The 19,563-nt window shown below is 42.1% G+C and overlaps 1 protein-coding gene and 1 long non-coding RNA gene across 3 annotated transcripts in view; one reads left to right on the top strand and one right to left on the bottom strand.

Annotated features, from left to right (window-relative positions):
• GRM7 (glutamate metabotropic receptor 7) overlaps positions 1-15,343 on the top strand; it is a 391,771-nt gene extending 376,428 nt beyond the window's left edge. For both annotated transcript variants that reach the window (XM_077925005.1, XM_077925006.1), the window contains one exon: positions 14,104-15,343. Coding sequence is in view for 1 of the 2 variants with exons in the window: in XM_077925006.1 (XP_077781132.1) it covers positions 14,104-14,153 (50 nt within the window). In the remaining variant the exon portion in view is untranslated. The remainder of the gene's footprint in view (positions 1-14,103) is intronic.
• The window catches only part of LOC114591806 (uncharacterized), a 36,352-nt gene continuing 29,451 nt past the window's right edge, over positions 12,663-19,563 (bottom strand). Inside the window, exons 2-3 of the long non-coding RNA XR_003705361.2 lie at positions 13,954-14,109; positions 12,663-12,767 (exon numbers count right to left, since the gene is read on the bottom strand). This is a non-coding gene — a long non-coding RNA (uncharacterized LOC114591806). The remainder of the gene's footprint in view (positions 12,768-13,953; positions 14,110-19,563) is intronic.

The following is a 19,563-nucleotide window of genomic DNA, read 5'->3' as shown; positions in this document are numbered from 1 at the left end:
ACAACAAAAAGCCTGAGATTTATAAATTGATAATAAAATATGTTCACTTGTGTGCACACACATGACCTGACCATGGAAAATCCGAATAGAATCCAACCCAGAATTTGGGCTTTTAAATTAACACTGTTTCCTTTCTCCTGCCCCTGATCACAAAACAGTTATGTTCTCTGTGGGGAACATAATATATTAACATTAACATTAATTTATTATTTAAACGCCAGCCATATGGCTGGGTTTCCCTAGGCACTCTGGGCGGCCTCCAACAAAATATTAAAAATACATTGAAACATCAGGCATTAAAAACTTCCCTAAACATGATGGCAGAGCAGACCCCTCCAGGATTCCTCACTTGGCACATGGCTCAATTCCTGTATCAGCTGTCACTATTACAAAGGGGGCCAAAACCAATGGCGAGAGATATCTTTGGAGATGTCCACATCAGCACAGTTTGGAACTGCTACATCAAATTGGGCATCGATATCTTCAGAGGCATCCAGATTGGCACAATTTGAAACGGTGTGGTCCACCAGCTGAATTCAAAACAGGGTCTGATGGCATTTAATCATAGGCCGAAATCCACTCCTCCAACCTACCTAACTGGGCAACAATATTTCCAGAGGCATCTGAAGTGGTGGAGTTCAGAATGTTTCGGTCCACCATCTTGATTCAAAATAGCATGCAGTATCCAAAAAACTGCCTCCTCCCTCTCGGGAACCACCATACCAGGTTTGATGATGGGATCTCATGAGGCTCTGGAATGCACAGAGAACAGATGAATAGACAGGCACACCACCTTCCAAAATATATGGTAGATCTGCTTAGAGTATGAAAGGGGCATCAACAGCCAAATGCTTACTACTTCAAAAAGAAGACATGCAGTTGTCTGTAAATGTTTGCTTATTGTAGTCTGTCAAAATATTAACAACCTCAACACCTCTTATTTTCCATTGATTGCGTTAGAAATGGTGGGGGGTTTTTTTGTTTTTGTTTTTAGCTTGTTTGCTTTTTGCTTCAGAACATTATTTCTTGCAATACTGGTTACTATGACAACATGGCGCATTTTTTGTTTCGTGTGAGCTTTCTCCTTGTTTTCACCAGATCTATGCATACTAGTTTCAAAGAGGGTTTTATGTGCCACATCCGTTGATGAAGTCATATCAGTGTGTTGTACTGAGTACTTCTTTGGCTTCCATTAAGTCCTTAGTTCCCATTCTGGGCTAACTGTTTAGATCTATTTTTTTTCACTATGCCTAAATGATTTAATTTCAAACCTGTTTCAACTGAATGAACTCTTTTAGAGGGTTGTGGTCTGTCAGCCTTTGCCATTTAACCCATTGTCTCAGAAACAGAACTGTGATGATACCATAAGCTCTGGACTGCCCACGACAGGACAATTGGTGCATCATTAAAATAATAGAACTGAACCAAGGACATGCACTCAATGCAATCTTATGTCTTGATGTGCAAATAGCGCTAATTAGATTACAACTTCCTGTCTGATAATAAAGCTTAATGCTTAGAATTATGATTGGATCCAATGGGCTGCTGTCCTTCCTGAATATTGGCAAAGAGTCTAGCCTCCTCCTCTGTGTAGTTACACGGTTGTGGGGCCAGAACATATGTGCTACACAACCTTGTGCATAAGGAACTGAACCATGTTAAGTCTCATTAAAAGAAACAGCAGTACCAGCTGTAGGTGTGGTTGAAGGATACATGACAGTACTGCAGATTTAAGGCTTTAGAATGGTAGCTGGAGCAGAACTAAGCAGCTCTGTTCTGCTTTGGGTTCCATTAAAACAACAAGGGCAAACTATTCTTTTGTAACACTACAATTAAAGCATCCTTTTCAGGAGGAAGATGCATAACAGATGTATTTCTGCTGGGTTTGAATTGACGTAAGTCATAATGCCTTGCTTCAAGGATCGTGCTCTTGGTGAGCTTTGCGAGAACAGCTTCTAAAAACAAGTGAACAAATTGACTAGTTGTCTGGGGGAGAAACGACAGCAAATATGATCTAATGATGCAAGACATCTCAAAGGATTCCAAAATATTTGAAAATAGGTCATATAAAATGAAAATAACTAAAAAAGCAACACACAGTTATTGGTACAAGTTGCCAGAAAGTGGATACACATTCAAACACGTATCCCATTGAAAGCAATGCTGTGTGGGTAGATGGAATCCAGAACCCCTCTTCATGAACTGCTTTTGAAGTCTCACCGTGCAATTTAGAAGCCATCAAGTGATTGCCCACTTATGTCTGTGTATCTCATTAAGTACTTACAATAATGTAATTAAATAAAAATGTAATTAAATACAAAAATGTAATTAAATAATAATAATCCTCAGCTCGTTTGCAGTCAGACTCATCTCGCCATGTTTTGATCCAGTTCAGGATTATACCATTATACCATTCACATCTCCAGAGTTTGAATGCTTTTTGGTTACTCAGTGCAATTTTCTGGCTTCTTGTGAATATTGAAGCATCCATACAATTAAGGTAAAGGTAAAGGGACCCCTGACCATTAGGTCCAGTCATGAGCAAGTGTGGGGTTGCAGTGCTCGTCTCGCTTTATTGGCTGAGGGAGCCGGCATACAGCTTCCAGGTCATGTGGCCAGCATGACTTAAGACGCTTCTGGTGAATCAGAGCAGCGCACGAAAACACTGTTTACCTTCCCACCAGAGTGGTACCTATTTATCTACTTGCACTTTGATGTGCTTTCAAACTGCTAGGTTGGCAGGAGTAGGGACCGAGCAACGGGAGCTCACCCCGTCGCGGGGATTCAAACTGCCGACCTTTTGATCGACAAGTCCTAGGTTCTGTGGTTTAACCCACAGTGCCACCCGCGTCCCTATCCATATAATTAACTAGCTCTAATTTAGATAAGGCACCTACTTATACCATCACATTGTGCAATGCAATGTGCAATAATAAATATACTGCAGTAGAACATTTGGAAATATTGTAATCTGATGACTGCTACTTCAAACTGCTCTTGCAGGCAGCCAAGGTTAAAGAAAATTATTATGGTGAACATCTATAATTGTTACTTATGGTTCAGGCATCGTTTTGTGTGATAGTATTTTACCAGTTCCATGGGTAACAGGCTCACACAGTTTTTTGATAATTTATTTCTATTGCTAGCCCAGTCTGAGTTTGTTTAAGGATTGTAAATAATGTGCATTTATAAGAAAGCTAACAATGAGAGAGTCTCAGGGTAGCATTCAACCATGACTGAGTCATGAAATATTTTAAAGAAGCAAACACATAAATGTAAAATGACCAGCATATAACCATGTGTATATGCAAACAAGGGACGCAGGTGGCGCTGTGGGTAAAAGCCTCAGCGCCTAGGGCTTGCTGATCGAAAGGTCGGTGGTTCGAATCCCTGCGACGGGGTGCGCTCCCGTTGTTTGGTCCCAGCGCCTGCCAACCTAGCAGTTCGAAAGCACCCCCGGGTGCAAGTAGATAAATAGGGACCGCTTACTAGCGGGAAGGTAAACGGCGTTCCGTGTGCTGCGCTGGCTCACCAGATGCAGCTTTGTCACGCTGGCCACGTGACCCGGAAGTGTCTCCGGACAGTGCTGGCTCCCGGCCTCTTGAGTGAGATGGGCGCACAACCCTAGAGTCTGGCAAGACTGGCCCGTACGGGCAGGGGTACCTTTACCTTTACCTATATGCAAACAAAGATACTGAATATCCAGTTAATGTCCTTAACATTATTCCACAAGCAGAGATATCGGGTCATGGAAGAGGAAGAAGGTAGGAAATGTTTGGAGATTCCTCTGGCAGTGCCTGCCCTGCCCCCAAATCTGTTCTGGTTGCACAAGGCCACCAATTCGATACCACCCATTGACTCTAAATGTAGAAATATATTGATGAATGCCTTAAATTGGCTCTCTAAGGATTTTGAAATCACATTTTGTTTTTACAGTGGTACCTCGGGATGCGAACAGGATCCGTTCCGGAGCCCCGTTCGCATCCTGAACAGAACGCAAGACGTGACGGCGCGTCTGCATGTGCATGGGTCGCGTTTCGCCTCTTCCACGCATGCACGTGATGTCATTTTGAGCATCGGTGCATGCGCAAGTGGCAAAACACGGAAGTAATGCGCTTCATTACTTCTGTGTTGCCATGGAACGCAACTCGAACGCGCTCAACCGGAAGCACATTCAACTCGAGGTATGACTGTTTATATTTGAGGTTTGTGTCTCCTGGATAGATACTCGACACAAGTCATTTTAATGGATCAACACCAAACATAATTTCTGTACCATCCTTAAGAAAAAGAAACATATGAGACATTTGTTCCATTTGTCACATCACCAACAACTACCAATGCATGTTCTGGAGGCTTAACTACAAAACCAGATATGAAACTTTGGCAACAGTAGGTGTTCCAGATGTGCCTGTTTGCCCATTTACTCAGATCTTAGCATTACTGTGCATTGTTCCTCATTTGAAGGCACAGAGTCATGGCCTAATTGAGAGTGGTTCTCAGCCAGGAAACCTACCTGTGCATTTTTCAGCTTTCGAAGTGAGTAGTTAGTCTTGCACAATTTATAACACCTTGTAAAACTGACCATCTGAGTACTGTGGTTTATTGTTTCTGAGCTTTAACCCCATTTAAAGCACAGGCCAGCTTGTTAACTAGCACCCACAATGTTAGTTAACATGTTCTCAACATGTTGCCACCCCATCCCTCTCCAGATTCATGATAACCTTAGAAACTTATTTCAATATTCACTTACCTCCCTGGCAGTAATCCCCAATGTACTCAGGGGGATTTGTATAGGAATGTATAGGAGTGTGGCGATTCACAGCTTTGAATCTTTGATTTCTGCTCCACAAATGAAAAGGAATAATACTTGCTGCCTCTTTAGAGCGGGTTGAATATTGTGTATGCTATTCTGAATTCTGAGGCAGGTGCTCTGCCTTCAAGGAGAATCCATCAGTGCTGGAGGGGCAAGTAGAAAAAAGCAAACAAATTATAAAGTTGGAATTTGTTAGGAGAAGCTCAGTTCTGAAAAGCCAAAGATCAGTTCAGCATATAAGTGGATTCTGATGTTATCTCTGCAGAACCATTTCAAATCAGCGTGTCTAAAAGTACCTGATTGTCAACAAGCAATAGTGAATCAAAGGGGGGATCTGATGTACATCAGCACATGAAAGACAATGATGACATGAAATGATGTTGTGTTTCCTTCTGTGCTTCAGCTTTCGGTGATAGACGTGAAGCCATTTTAACGTGATACCCCAAATGACCCTGGAGTTTACACAGTATTGAAAACAGTCTCATCCTTAATTTCATTTAGCTAATACAACCGTTAGTGGCCATGCTCTGAACTGTTTCCAAAGACCTGGACAGAATGTGTCAGTTTCTGTCAGGATTTTGTTTTCCAGTGATATGGCTTAAGGTCCTGCTGTGAGGGGGGTATAAAAGTAAACTGAGGCTGGAGTCTCATCCTTCCTCCCCCCACCCTAAATGTATGAGAGCTCTGAGCAAAATATGATACTGTTAAGGCTATGAGACAAGCAGTCGAGGCTCCAGGCTGAGCTGTGTGTGTGTGTGTGTGTGTGTGGCTTATAGACTTATACAAGTCTCTTTAGTAACAGTTTTATTTCCAACATACCAGCTCATTCTGCCAGTAGCACTGAATTGCCACCAGTCACTGTCATCTCAAAGGGATGCCCAGCTCTGATAACCTTGGGAAAGTAAATGTAGCATTTCTGCTAAGAGGCAGGCCCTGAAATTCTTAACTGCCTCTTCTGGCCTACTTGCCGTTGAAAAACGGATCACTCTCCAAATTTCAGATGTCAAGTCTTCCTCTAACAATGGCAGCTAGCTGATTTTGCGACATGGTGAAATTAAAAAGCTCCCTGCACATTCCCAGAAACCAATATCAACAATTCCAAAGTTTGAACTGCCTTCATCTAACGCGGAGAAATGGTAATAGTTGCTAAGCAACCTGCAACTCTTCCTTCCTTCATGCCATTTCAGTTCATTTCAGCTTTTCAGGCTGTGTCTAGAGCTGCTTAATTTGATCCTATTTGCAGTGACAATTTAGGCCTATACACCTTAGATGCCAATTCTCAAGGTGCATATAAAGAGCTCTGCCACATTTGGGGGTTGTACCTTGTGAAATCGGAATAAAATAAAAATAATGTGATTTCACCCCTTTGAAGTCTGTCAGGGAATGTTAATACACTTGTTTTAAACCAATTTGTTCCTGTCCTGCAATGCTTCTGAATGGCAGTTATATCGCTATTAATAATACATGCTTGTAGCTGCTATGCATCGCGTAGTAGCACAGGCAACGTTTTCAGACTTGCCGCACAGAGCCAAAACTTGACCTTATCCTCGGATCCATATATTTTTCCATGTTCCTGTCCCACATGGATATGAACACAATGCAAGTTAAATAAATATAGGGTGGCTACATAATACATAGGAATTCTCCTCCAGGTGTGTCTTTTTAAAAAACAAAACAACCCAAGGCCATATTTCATAATATTTCAGAAGCAAGCTCTTTTATTCATACCATAGGCACTTTTAATGTGATCATTTGGCTGTAGCCATGAGTTTAGGGAGATGTGGGATTGGCAGAATAATTGCAAATACAGCTAGTCAAACTGTATTTGAAATTAAGCCGTTTATGCAACAAATGCAGTCACTAAAACAAGTGCAATCCTTGTATCAAATGCAGTCAAATAAATCAAGTGAAAATAAGGGCTTGTCAGTCATCCTAGCAACCTATGCTTTCATCGGCTGTAATACTGGAGGCTGTGGTGAACAGCAGTGTCTGGCGCATTCCCTATGTCTACAGAAGTAAAATGAGCTTGAAAAAGAAGAAAATGTGAATATTCAAGGAAGGAACCTTGAATATTTCAGATGGCCAACTACCCCAAGTTCTCCCTAGCTATGATCCTGGTGGGTAAATTAGGAATTAATGTTAATAATAATAATAATAATAATAATAATAATAATAATAATAATGGCACTTGGTTCCAATCATTTGTTATGCTCAACTCCATGATCCCTGGCCAGAAGTTTACATCCTAAGAAGCAGCTTTTCAAACCATGCCCACCAGACAAATGCATAAACTCCTATCTGTCCTACAGTACTGAAAACAATCCTGTGGTCTCCTGTGCTAAGAAAGGGAAGAATTTTGGGTTTCTGTGCAAGTGGTCATTATTAAGATATATTGACTCTTTAATAGCACTTTTTAGCTAGACTGCATAGCAGAATCCCTCTAAAAATTATCCATCACCCAATGCTTCATTTGCATTCTTCTGCAGAACACTGTCCTCATGGGCACTTGGTTATGCTGTAGCGTGGATTTCTTAATCTTCAGTGCCTCATATAAGTTCTTTATAAAGCATCATTATTAAACAAGCTTCTATTCTGGTGGTCATTTAACTGGAAAAACAAAATGTTTATCATCTTGTTGCTGTGTGCACTTGGTATGCCCGAAGTTCCTTAGAGGAGCTTGAAAGCATCTGGATTTAATATGCACTTTAAAACAATCTGATTAGAGGAGTCCTACGACTGCCACGGCAAAATGAATGAATACTACAACATTAAGATGCCTTGATGTTGTAAATTACCTGGCTCTCTCTGTATGGGAGCTGTAGAACAGGCAAATAAACAAATGCACCAGAAATCAAATTACCCCAAAGTTAACTACAAATCTCACAGACCATTTTCTTCTTGTTCCAAAGCAGGGCCTCCTGTTTCCCCATTTACCACAGTTCAAGACAAGCTGTAAATGAATCTTTTTAAAGCCATGTCAACTGCCATGTGAAGTATTACATCTTGCAGTACAAATTAGGTTTTCTTTGAAGCATGGGAGGCATTCCGCGTAGAGAAATAAAAGCAGCTTTTCCCCCAACGTTGGTGTCGCTTTGGTTCAGACCCTGCCTTTGTATTAGAAGAAGTCATGAAGTATTAAACGCTACAACTGGATTCTGATTTGATAATGTTGCGCTGCCATTGGAAAATAGCATCAAATACACCCTCTAACAGTGATCACAAAACAAAAATAAATCCGGTTAAGAAGGAATACAACGTTGATATCATTTTCAAAGATGATTGGGTTATATCACAGCATTTGTTATTTGTTATCTTTTAATAGTCCGTCTAAAAGCAAAATCCAGCAGACATCCTTCCACAAGTCTTCAAAAGCATGGGAAAGCTAAGTTGATAGGGAGAGAATGGGAAGCAGTAGGAAAGGAAAACTTTTTCGTTTGCTTTTCCCCCCAAGCTGAAGGCATGTTGGTGGAAGTCTAAAGATTACTGTACTTTTCTGTGTATAAGACTAGGTTTTTTTTTACTTTAAAATATGGTCAAAAATCTGGGGGCGTCTTCTACACGGATAGTGCATATGCCCATTTTCTAATTTTTGGGTCTCCAAAAGTAGGGGGTGTCTTATACATGGGGGCATCTTATACACGGAAAAAACCTTTTTATGTTGTTAGTTATTGAGACAGATGGGGGAATTTCTTGGAAAACTGCATTTTTTTTCTATAAGAGTTATCTGTGCCTCCCCCTCCCCCCGGAATTATTATAGGCTGCTGCCAAACAGAGTCTGCTTCTCACCCTGGTCCCTCTCTAGCTGCTTGGGGAGTCTGCACTCTATTGCCTAGGGCCCTCGTACCTACGGGACCGCCTCTCCTGGCATGTCCCACGGAGGACCTTACAGTCTTCAAACAAAAACATCTTGGAGATCCTGGGCCACAGGGAGGTTAGGCTGGCCTCAACCAGAGCCAGGGCTTTTTTGGCTGTGGCCCCGATCTGGTGGAACGCTCTGTCACAAGAGACTAGGGCCCTGCACAACTTGACATCTTTCCACAGGGCCTGCAAGACAGAGCTGTTCCACCAGGCCTTTGGCCAAGGCACAGTCTGACCCCCTCCTTTGGTAATCTGCATAGAACTCTAGCCCAATGGTTGCCATTAATTTGATTCTAAATGATTTTAGAATGAATTGATTTTAGAATGCTGTGTTACTTTTATTGTTGTTAGCCGCTCTGAGCCCGGCTTCGGCTGGGGAGGGTGGGATATAAATAAAATTATTTTTTAAAAATATATATAATAATAATAATAATAATAATAATAATAATAATAATAATTATTATTCAGCACAGCTCGGGGGGGGGGGCATTGAGGGGAAATAAAGGCACAAGCTGTGGATTTATATCCCCCAAAGCAAGAGGCTGTATGTTTCTGAATACCAGCTGTAGGAAACCACAGTGGGGGAAGAGGGCTATTGCACTCAGGTGCTGCTTGCTGGCTTCCCGTGAGCATTTGGTTTGCCTTTGTGAGAACAGGATGCTTAGGACAAAGTGGGCCACTGGGCTCATCCAGCATGGCCAATCTTGTTAAATAAAAACAAGTTTGTTGTTGTTGTTTAGTCATTTAGTTGTGTCTGACTCTTCGTGACCCCATGGACCAGAGCACGCCAGGCACTTCTGTCTTCCACTGCCTGCCACAGTTTGGTCAAACTCATGCTGGTAGCTTCGAGAACACTGTCCAACCATCTCATCCTCTGTCGTCCCCTTCTCCTTGTGCCCTCCATCTTTCCCAACATCAGGGTCTTTTCCAGGGAGTCTTCTCTTCTCATGAGGTGGCCAAAGTATTGGAGCCTCAGCTTCAGGATCTGTCCTTCTAGTGAGCACTCAGGGCTGATTTCCTTAAGAATGGATAGGTTTGTTCTTCTTGCAGTCCATGGGACTCTCAAGAGTCTCCTCCAGCACCATAATTCAAAAGCATCAATTCTTCGGCGATCAGCCTTCTTTATGGTCCAGCTCTCACTTCCATACATCACTACTGGGAAAACATGGCTTTAACTATACGGACCTTTGTTGTCAAGGTGATGTCTTGGCTTTTTAGGATGCTGTCTAGGTTTGTCATTGCTTTTCTCCCAAGAAGCAGGCTTCTTTTAATTTCATGACTGCTGTCACCATCTGCAGTGACCATGGAGCCCAAGAAAGTAAAATCTCTCACTGCCTCCATTTCTTCCCCTTCTATTTGCCAGGAGGTGATGGTCCCAGTGGCCATGATCTTCGTTTTTAAAAACAAGTTTAGCTTTTAGTAAACGTTTGTAAAGCAGCAACTTAAACAGTTTTGTTTTATTTTTGATCAGGAATACTCAAACAACACCAAAAAAATGCATCTAGTTAAACCTTGTGTGGTCTGTTTCCCTACCTAAACATTAAAACAGTTTCCATTCCTCAGATTCTAGTTCCACTGCTGCGCTTTCCATCCTGCCCACCCTCACCCACCCCAATTTAGCTTTTCGCTCTTTGTCCAGTGGTGTTCCAAGCCCAACACTAATTAATTATTTTGGCTAGTTTTAGTTCATGTACTTTGTATTTCCACTTCTCCTCCCAGTCTCTTGGCCAATCAGAAGGGCAGTGGAATTTTGTGTGAGAATTAAGTTCTCTTTCCTGTAATTTCTTTGATTCCTTCCCCGCTTTTGTGTTAATGTTTCACTTCCCCCTTAAGCTTCAGTTTCTTGGGCTGAGCTTTTGACCCTCCTGTGAAGAAAAGCCTCTAACTAAAAGCTATCCTTTTTCAACAAAGAATACAACACAAAAGACCGAAAAGCTTCATTCCTTTACACTTTATTAGGACCAACCGAAATGTCACAAAATAATGAGCAAGCTTTCACGTTCTCCAGAACAGCCGTAATGTCTACATCGAGACATGGGGTGGTGTTCAGTGCTATTCCTACTCAGAGTAGATCCATTGAAGTAAATGGGCATGACTAGCTGAGGCTTGTTAATTTCAGTGCGTCTTGTAAGACTTTCAATGAGTAGAATTTCAATGAATACAACCCAGGTAGGGATAAGGATAGTCTCTCTTAGATGCCACAGGTTTCAGGTTACATCTAGAATTCTGGTACAAAGAAGCAATGGCTGACCCAGATTTTCAAAAACACGAAGTCTGCCTGAAACACGTTGTCAGGGGCTCAGGAGCAGAGGCGCAGGGGAGAGAGGAAATGGAGAGCGAAGGGGAAGAATCTGAGGGCAGCGGAGGGCAGAATGACAGTGACCCGAGAGATTCCATAAGCCTCTCCAGTGAATCAGAAGATTCCCAGAAGGGAGCGCCGATGGCCAGGGCAAGGGGGGTCCCAGGGGGGACACACCAGAAGCAGGGGGCCAGCGGAGACTCCCAAAGCAGTAGCTGGAAATCAGGGCCAGCTTCCCCACCAGAGCGTAGTGGGGGGGAAGAGCCCCATAGGTCAGAGTCAGCATCTCCTCCGGCAAGCAGGGAGGAGGAGTCAAGCCCAGCTGGCATCCCCGAAGAGGGAAGCAGCGACAGGAGCAGTATAACGGTCAGGAGGAAGGTGGCAGGCTGGGCGCGCGCGCCAAGTTCAAATGTACAGGCGCGCGGGACAGCAGAAAGCACGGATTGGGAACCAGGTCCTAAAGCTCGCCGGAGGGAGGGGGAAGACTCAGGGGATTCAGCCTCAGAAGAGTCTAGGAAGGGCAAGACCTGGGCGGACAAGCGGACCCAGAGGAAGAGGGAGCAGAGGAAGAGGTGGAGCAAGGCTAGGGTCTTAAACTGGTGTCTGGGGGGAGGAGACTCAGACGGCGGTCTAGAGTTTAAGACGTAGAGCTGCGCGCCGTGGCTGTAAATGAGAAACTGGGCTTGAATAAAGACTATTTGATATAACAACGGACTGGCGTTGGTCCTCTGTGAGCTGGGACCTGGGGCAGCTCTGACACACGTGTTTCTTGTTAGGCAGAGAGTTTTTATATTGGCAAAGCTGAATATTGATTTTAGGAAGAGTTCTAAAAATAAAAAAGTCCATCAGAAGTGGATTGCTCAGTGGGGCAGTGGCAACTCTAGATTCCCAGCGTACGTATTGTTCCTTCTGACCAGGAGCGGATGAGGCAGCAAGGAAGTCAGTGCAGTGTGGACACACCAGCAAGAGCACGGGATTGACTAGTGTGCCTCCACTGTGCCACCCTCTGTGTTGTCTCAACCCTCCTCTCTCAGTAAGTGGTAGCATTGCTGCCAGGAAAGAAACATTGTGGCTGTGCCCCATCAGGTGAGCTGCTTCGGAAGTCAGCTGAAACCAAATCAGCTGGAGTGAATGGGATCCTCAAATGGTAAATTCCTTAAAGAGCACCCTGCAGAGACAAAGGAAGGCTCCACTTTTGAGACTGAGTCTAGATGCAAATCTGATGGCTACAACATCAGGCCAATTTGTCACTTTTTTAAAATTTGTCCCCTGCTTTACACAAGGCCCAGCCTGAAGAACTCAAAATCTTGCCCACTATTTTGTGCCAACTGGTTGCCCAACTGTGGATTTCCATTTCTGCAGGCGGCAAAATTAGGAGTCTGCCACACACCTAGCATTCAACAATCCCTATTTGATAGACTGTAACAGGCTTGGTCAGGCTCAAGTTCTGAACGAGTTGGACGTTTGCTCCATTGTTGTGACAAGAAGGTGAATTCATTAATGATTGCAAAGCTTTCTCAGAACTGTGAACTGAAAGCTATATAAAATGTCAGAAGGCGTGTACTTTGTAAACCAAGAAAATCTTTAATAAAAACATTTTTATCTGCAGTCATCTGCTGCTATTAATTACATCTTTATTTTATTCTGAAAACACTTTTTATAACCTTACTTTTCTGTGGTCCTTTTTCACTTAAACATTTTAGGGTTATTGTTCTTCAGTACCATCACTACACAATCCCTGTGTGCTGCAGAACTGAAAATTCTGATATGAAGCCTTTCATTTCATATCAATAACTGTTGGAAAGATCCAAAACCCAAAGTCAGTTTGCAATCTGGCCGTTTTGTGTGTATATATGAGGGCATCTAATGCTATTGCCATTATTACTGTCTGGGTCTTGTTTACCAGGTGCTCCTCTCTGATTAGATTGATGGCATTTTGCAGCAGCAGATGCTTAGAAAGTTACAGCTGATTCCCCCCTCCCCGCCCCCGCTCCCCAATAACAACAGGCACAATCCACCGGCAGCTGGTCCTCCACAAACACTGTGAATGTATTAAACTTATGCCAGGGCATAGCCACCATTTATTTCAGTGGGGTTGTTAAGGAGAAGTTCCTAGTGGATCGAATTACTCCCTGCTCTTTCTGAACGGTGCAGCTGTAAGCATACTTACAGGTTAACACATGTAATGTTAATAATAAACACAAGCGTGCTATTCACCCTTCGTATATTTATATGCAACCAATTGCCATTTAGCAATTTGCCACTGATGACAATAATTGAGGCTGTTACTTTGAGATGAAAATTGATTTTGTCTGATGTGAATGGTGGCTACCCAAACAGAAGTATTTCAGGTTTAACCGTAAAATAAAATTACCGGCAAGCGTCCAAATAGCCCCACAGTTACTTCTGTGTCAGTAGGGGCTCTGGGGCCTCCCCAAACCTTTAGAAGCAGATCTGAGGACAGTGGGAGGGCACAGTGGGAAGGAGACGTCATTCCACTCGTGAAATGACTTTGCTGGATTCAGCTCTGTTGGATGAACTCAATCTAACGTGGTATCAAACATTCTGCCAGCGCAAGAATATCAACTTGCCAGAGAGAATGACCCGGCCTCTCCCTTCCCCACATGCTGTTTTTTTGGGATCTCCTGACATACATACCCCAGGCGGAGGGCATGGGGGAAGAAGAGGAGGCAAAGCCCCATTGCGCAAGTCCTTGTGCAGGGCTTCTGCTGATGGGACTTGTTAGGCAAAATCCACCTTATGTGTGTGCATATTATGCAGCCACATGTAAAATGCTGTGCAAGATTTGGTTTGCAATGGGGATACACACACACACACATATATATATTCTCCAAACGGGGAAAATATGGTACAATAGTGGACTACTTGCAAGCTGTTCACGTACGAGAAATGACTTACATTGGTATGCCTAGGAAGATGGACTAGTAATAATGTTTATGGGCTGGTAATTTTTATGTACCTGCATGCATGCCTGTGCCTTTCTGCTTCCCTCTTCTCTCACCATATAATGCCAGCTCCCAAATGTTGGTATCTACCAACAGACCATAGCAGAAGATTCAGCAGGTTCTTGTATTGCTGATTGGTCTTCTCTCGCCCTTTTCTTCCACAGGCCCTGCTGCAAAAAAGAAGTATGTCAGTTATAACAATCTGGTTATCTAGTCAGCTGCATCAGACGGAGCCATGGGAGGATGGAGATTTTCATCCATTCAGTCACCTAACCTCGTGTAGGCCTGTTCCTGAAACCGCAGCGTATGCACTGCTGGAGACGTTGAAAGGCCAGGCAGTTATTATGGAGGATCCAAGTATTCTGAACAGCTGCTCTATGAAAATATCCTTAACTTATTCTTGGCTTAATAAGTCACTGGCACTGCCACTGGGCTGTGATGTTGGACCTTTTCTTCATTGTATGGGAGGTATGACCTATGAGCTCCGACCAGCTTCTCCCGGGTGAACTGCAATTGGCCATGGTGACTTTCAAGGGGCTATTTTTGTCTTTCTATGTACTTCCAAACTGCAAGTTTTTGAACTTTCTGTACAGTTTGTGAGGGATTTTTGCATATTGCCATTCATGTCGTTTCAGAGGTTCACCGTTGGTTTTGAATGCACAGTTATCATGCAAGCCCTGCTCTTTCTAACTTTAGCACACTAAAACAAAAACGACAAAAACCCTGAGATTTAAAAGAATTTATGTACATGACTTGTATGATTATTACTGTACCACTGCAATTCATATATGTTATTTTTTTAATTAAAACAAAAGGGAGAAAAAAGATACTTAAGACCAAAAACTGTGCTGACCAAGCAAGCCCCTCACTCTGTCCCCGCCCCTTTCTTCCACCTCCACCTCCATTCTCTGCCTTTCATAATTCTGATGGCAACAGAGAAAGCAGAACGGATTGCTGAATTTTGATAGAGGTCGTCTTGATATTTGGAATGCATGCCAGTAATGTATTTTACAGTACATGTTAATAATTTATGTTGGATATTTGTATTTGTGTTTCTATTTTGTTCTTTTCATTACAGTATATAACTATTTTGCAATAATTTCAATAATTCTTATGGTATTTGAAAGAAAGAAAACGGCTTTTACATGTCTTGAAAAGATTTTTTTTCTTTGTTAATGCCCCACTATTGACTGACCAGTGTGATTTAAACAAAACAAAAAAAGACTTTTAAGGGAAAAAAGCATGTATGTTTTATACTGTTTGTAATAAGTAATTTCGTTAATCTTGCTGCTTATGTGCCAATTTAGTGAGAACAATCTTTGCCGCAGAACTCCCCTCTTTCCATACTCTCAAACCTGTGATATTGTCTAAGAATGTATCAATAAAACATTTTGGTTAACTTTTCTTTATTTACTGTAAAAATGCTATTTTCTAGTTGGGACCCCACTTCTCTTTCAAGGTTATATCAAGGTGGCTAGTCTTTGCTGAGATAGAGACGAGACAGGCAAGAAGTCGCAAGAAAAAGCACGTTCTCTGTGTTTGTGTGACAGAGGAATGGATTCCAGAATTGGCTGCTTGCTGAACAGAAGACTATTCTTGGCCAAGGTGAAGTGCACAGATTGGGTCTATTTGTGACTGGAATATAAATTGTATATACACAGCAAATGTAAAGGTAGGTTGGAAAACAGGCAACCACTTTAGGGTATGGTCACTCTAAATATTCCAAATGAACACAGGGCTCGCTGTACAGTAGCTTATAAAGATAGGAAGTATTAATTATTGCCCATAACTAATGAGATTGCAAAGAGGTTTTCCTTTACTTGGGATTCCCAGCAATCTTGAGTACTGGTCAAAAGCAATTGAGAAAGCAACAGGCTACAACCACACTAGTGACTGCATGTGTGTAATTTTGCTTTCCATAGTCAGTCTGTGTATAAGAAGGTTGCCAGATGTTGGATATAAGTTAACTTCATCCCTTCACAGTATGACTGCAATGAAAATGAGGCCAAATTCAACTTGGAATGATTCAAAAAGACCTCCAAGGATCACGCAACAAGTTTTCTATAGGATGAAAGAAAAAGAATAGGGTGACTCATACAGGTCAAAACAGGTGATTCAGTTAGATTTTCTTTCTCGACAGATGAGATAGCACACCTGCATGCTACCTTCAGGCAATGCAGCAATATTTTCTGTCTAATTTGAAGATTAGATTCCAAAGTATTTATCGTCCCGTTTTATCCAGACAACTTGATAAATTATACTGATGAAGGTAATCAGCATCAAAACAAAATGTGACAGCCGGAAGGCATTAGCCCACAACAGAATGCTATGGATGAACACCTTCATGTTCCAATTTTGACTGGATATTGATGCTGTTATTTTAAGGGGAAGAGAGGGCACTCAAGAACTTTTTCAAAAGCCATACCTGAATGGGAGCCATACCTCAGTGAAATATACATACGATATACACGGATATATGGAAAATCACCATATCCTAGCATTATGCATCCCAGATCTATCCAGGGTGCGCTGCAATGTTGAAAAACAATGTCTGCCTGTGTAGGCATTGCCATTCACTTCTTTATGGTAAATCTGCATTCAGACTGAGAGCTGCCACTTCACTGAAATGTGTGAGTCTGTGGTAGGTATGGGACTTCTAAAGCATTTAAGACATGGATGGGTAATCCTGGTGCCCTTCAGAGTTTGGTGATCTCCATCTCCCATCAGGCTCAGCCAGCATGGACAATAGTCAAAGTTAATGGGAGCTGTAGTCCAGCAACATCCAGACAGCTTCAGCTTCCCCATCCCTGCTCTAAGGGATAGCTGGATAGGAGTGATGATCTTGGAAAGCAAGACTTTTAAGTAAACCATTCATAAGGAATGTGAGCAATGTAAAAGCAAAGAGTACAAGGGTTAACACCTGCAATTTCCCATTCGTTTTCAAATGTCATTTCAGAAAAGAATTGAAAAATGTCCAATGGCTTTTGTTTATTTTTTATTGAAAATATAGTTTTGCTTCCCCTATACTTTGTAAATTCATGAAAAAGTATACTCCTTTCCTGATTTCTTCACAGTATTACAAGCAACAAGGTAATTAACTATGATTAGGAATTATAGATCAAGCTTCTGTATTATACTTGATCCAATCCGTTGATACAGTAAACATAAAGCACATGAACACATAATGCATTCTATTTTGGACGTTTAGTAACATTGAACACTGCCTTTTATTTACTGAGTCAGACCACTGGGCCATCTAGCACAGTATCATCTCCACTGATTGGCAACAGCTCTCCAGCATTTCAGTCAGGATTGTCTCCCAGTCATACCTGGAGATACCAGGGATTGTACCTGGAACCACGTTCTGCATGCAAAGATGCTCTACCAATGAGCCATGGTGCTTCCCCAAACTTCTGAGTTACACAGAACACTGGGCTATAGAAATTAAATATAGGTTTTCTAAAAATATATATTTGGGGGTCTAGGAAAGTTTGACAAGTTGTGTCCAACTTATAGCATTGCATGCAGACTTTTTCATCTTAAGGTGGATGGAGGAAGCATATAGGATTGTCATCTGATTACTGTGAATCAGAAAATTACTATGGGTTTGACTTGAAGCCATCCTGGATCACAGCTTGAGGCTTAGGCAAAATAATGCTTGGGCCAGAATGACTGGCTGGTGTTCCTTAATGGTAATGGAATGTGTTGTTCTGGGAGCTAATTGTTAAAATATGGCTTCTGGAAACAGCTCTTGAATGTTCTGACAGGAGGAAAGGAAGGCAACATACCTTTTCTGAGCCTCCTCGAATGAAGGTGTTTTTGCAAAAAAGAACAAGAAGAACAATACAGTTAGCAAAAAACTGAGATGGAAGGAGGCAAGGAGCTTTGAGATTTGCAAAGTTAAGAGCATCTATGGGTGGCTCTTTGCCTTTCTGGAGATCTGATGAAGCAGTGGATCTGCTACTCGGCAGGAGTGCTGCACTGTCTACTTCCACCTATGCTCAAATTGTCTTTTTGTAAATAAACATTATAAAAACATTGTAAATCTCCAGTGATCTGTCCTGCTAAAAAGATCAAAGCAGGGTAAATGCTGCCCCTGAAACTTGTCAACACTGAGGTAAGTGGGGAACATGTAACAATATATGACAACACTATATTAACCATGGATCGTGTGAGTAGGTTTCAAGTTATACAAAGCAATAAATGAAGACGCCTTCATTATGCAAATATATGTTTCATAGCATTTTGGTGTAACAAAAAGATTCCACTGCAGGTAGGAAATATTTCAAAAAGTGGGCATGACTATAAACATTATTATCTTCTTTCTGACTACCAGTGATGGAACTACATTATCTATGGTTTAGGCCAGGAATGAGTGGGGGAAAGACAGAGATTGCCATCCACCAGTAGACTGATTGATGTTTTGCAGCATATCAGCAAGAGTTTCTGACTCTCAATTATTTAACAACAGCAACAACATTGTTACCCTGATCTTGTTGGATCCCTGATCTGTCATCCTTCTGTATGGGTATAGTTTGTAACTGGATCCATCAACAACACCCAGAGCCATTATTTTGCATAGGCTCTGGTGGGTCTGTGTGAAGCTTCTAGTAAATAGCAAACTAGATCCTGCAAACCTGGACTCTGCTACTTGAGTATTCAGAAAAATCACAGGACAACTGTGGATCAGGAATTGGTTACATTGCAGAAAGCAAAGAGTAGGAATAAATGGATAGCTCTCCCAATGTAGAGATGTAGAAGGTGTGGTCTGCCAAGGATCGGTATTGTGACTTATACTTTTGATCAAGAGTTAGGGGTGAGTGGTGAGGTGGCCAAATTTGCTGATACTAAAGTTTTCAGGGTTGTTAAAACATAAAGAGTGAATGGGAGGTAAAATGGCAAATGCAATTCAATGTAAACAAGTGTAAAGTGATAGATGTAGGGGCAAATAAAATCTTAATTTTTGCATATATACTCATGGGGTGTGAACTGGCAGTGAGTGATCAGGAAAGAGACTCTGGGGTGGTAGAAAATAGCTTGATGAAGATGTTGACTCAGTGTGCGGAAGCCATGAGAAAGGCAAATTCCATGCTAGGGATCATTAGGAAAGCAATGGGAAATAAAACTTGGTATCATAATGCCATTATACAAATATACAGGGCGGTTAAATGTGGAAAAACTGTGTACAGTTCTGGCCACCTTACCTCAAAAAGGATAAAATTATCCATGGCACTATAACACGGACAGCCAGTGAAGCTGAAGATTGGAAGATTCAGGTTAGATAAAAGAAAGTACTTCTTCCTGCAACTTCATGATACTATGCAACTTGCTCACACAAGAGGCTGTAATGGCTACCCACCTAGATGGCTTTGAAAGACAACCGAACAAATTCATGGAGAAGGCTATCAACAGCTACTAGCCATGATGGCTGTGCTCTGCCTTCACAGCTGGAGGTAGCAATGCAAATACCAGTTGCTGGAGACCACAGAAGGGGAGAGTGCTTTTGTGCTTGAATCCTGCTTGAGGGTTCCCTGCAGGTATCTGGTTGACCACTGTGAGAACAGAATGCTGGACTAGATGAGCCACTGGCCTGATCCAAGAGGCTGTTTTTTATGTTCTCATGT

The sequence above is a fragment of the Podarcis muralis genome, chromosome 2, assembly GCF_964188315.1.
Source record: "Podarcis muralis chromosome 2, rPodMur119.hap1.1, whole genome shotgun sequence".
Lineage (NCBI taxonomy): Eukaryota > Metazoa > Chordata > Lepidosauria > Squamata > Lacertidae > Podarcis > Podarcis muralis.
Note: the sequence above shows the minus strand (reverse complement) of the source record. Positions and strands in the feature narration are given on the sequence as shown.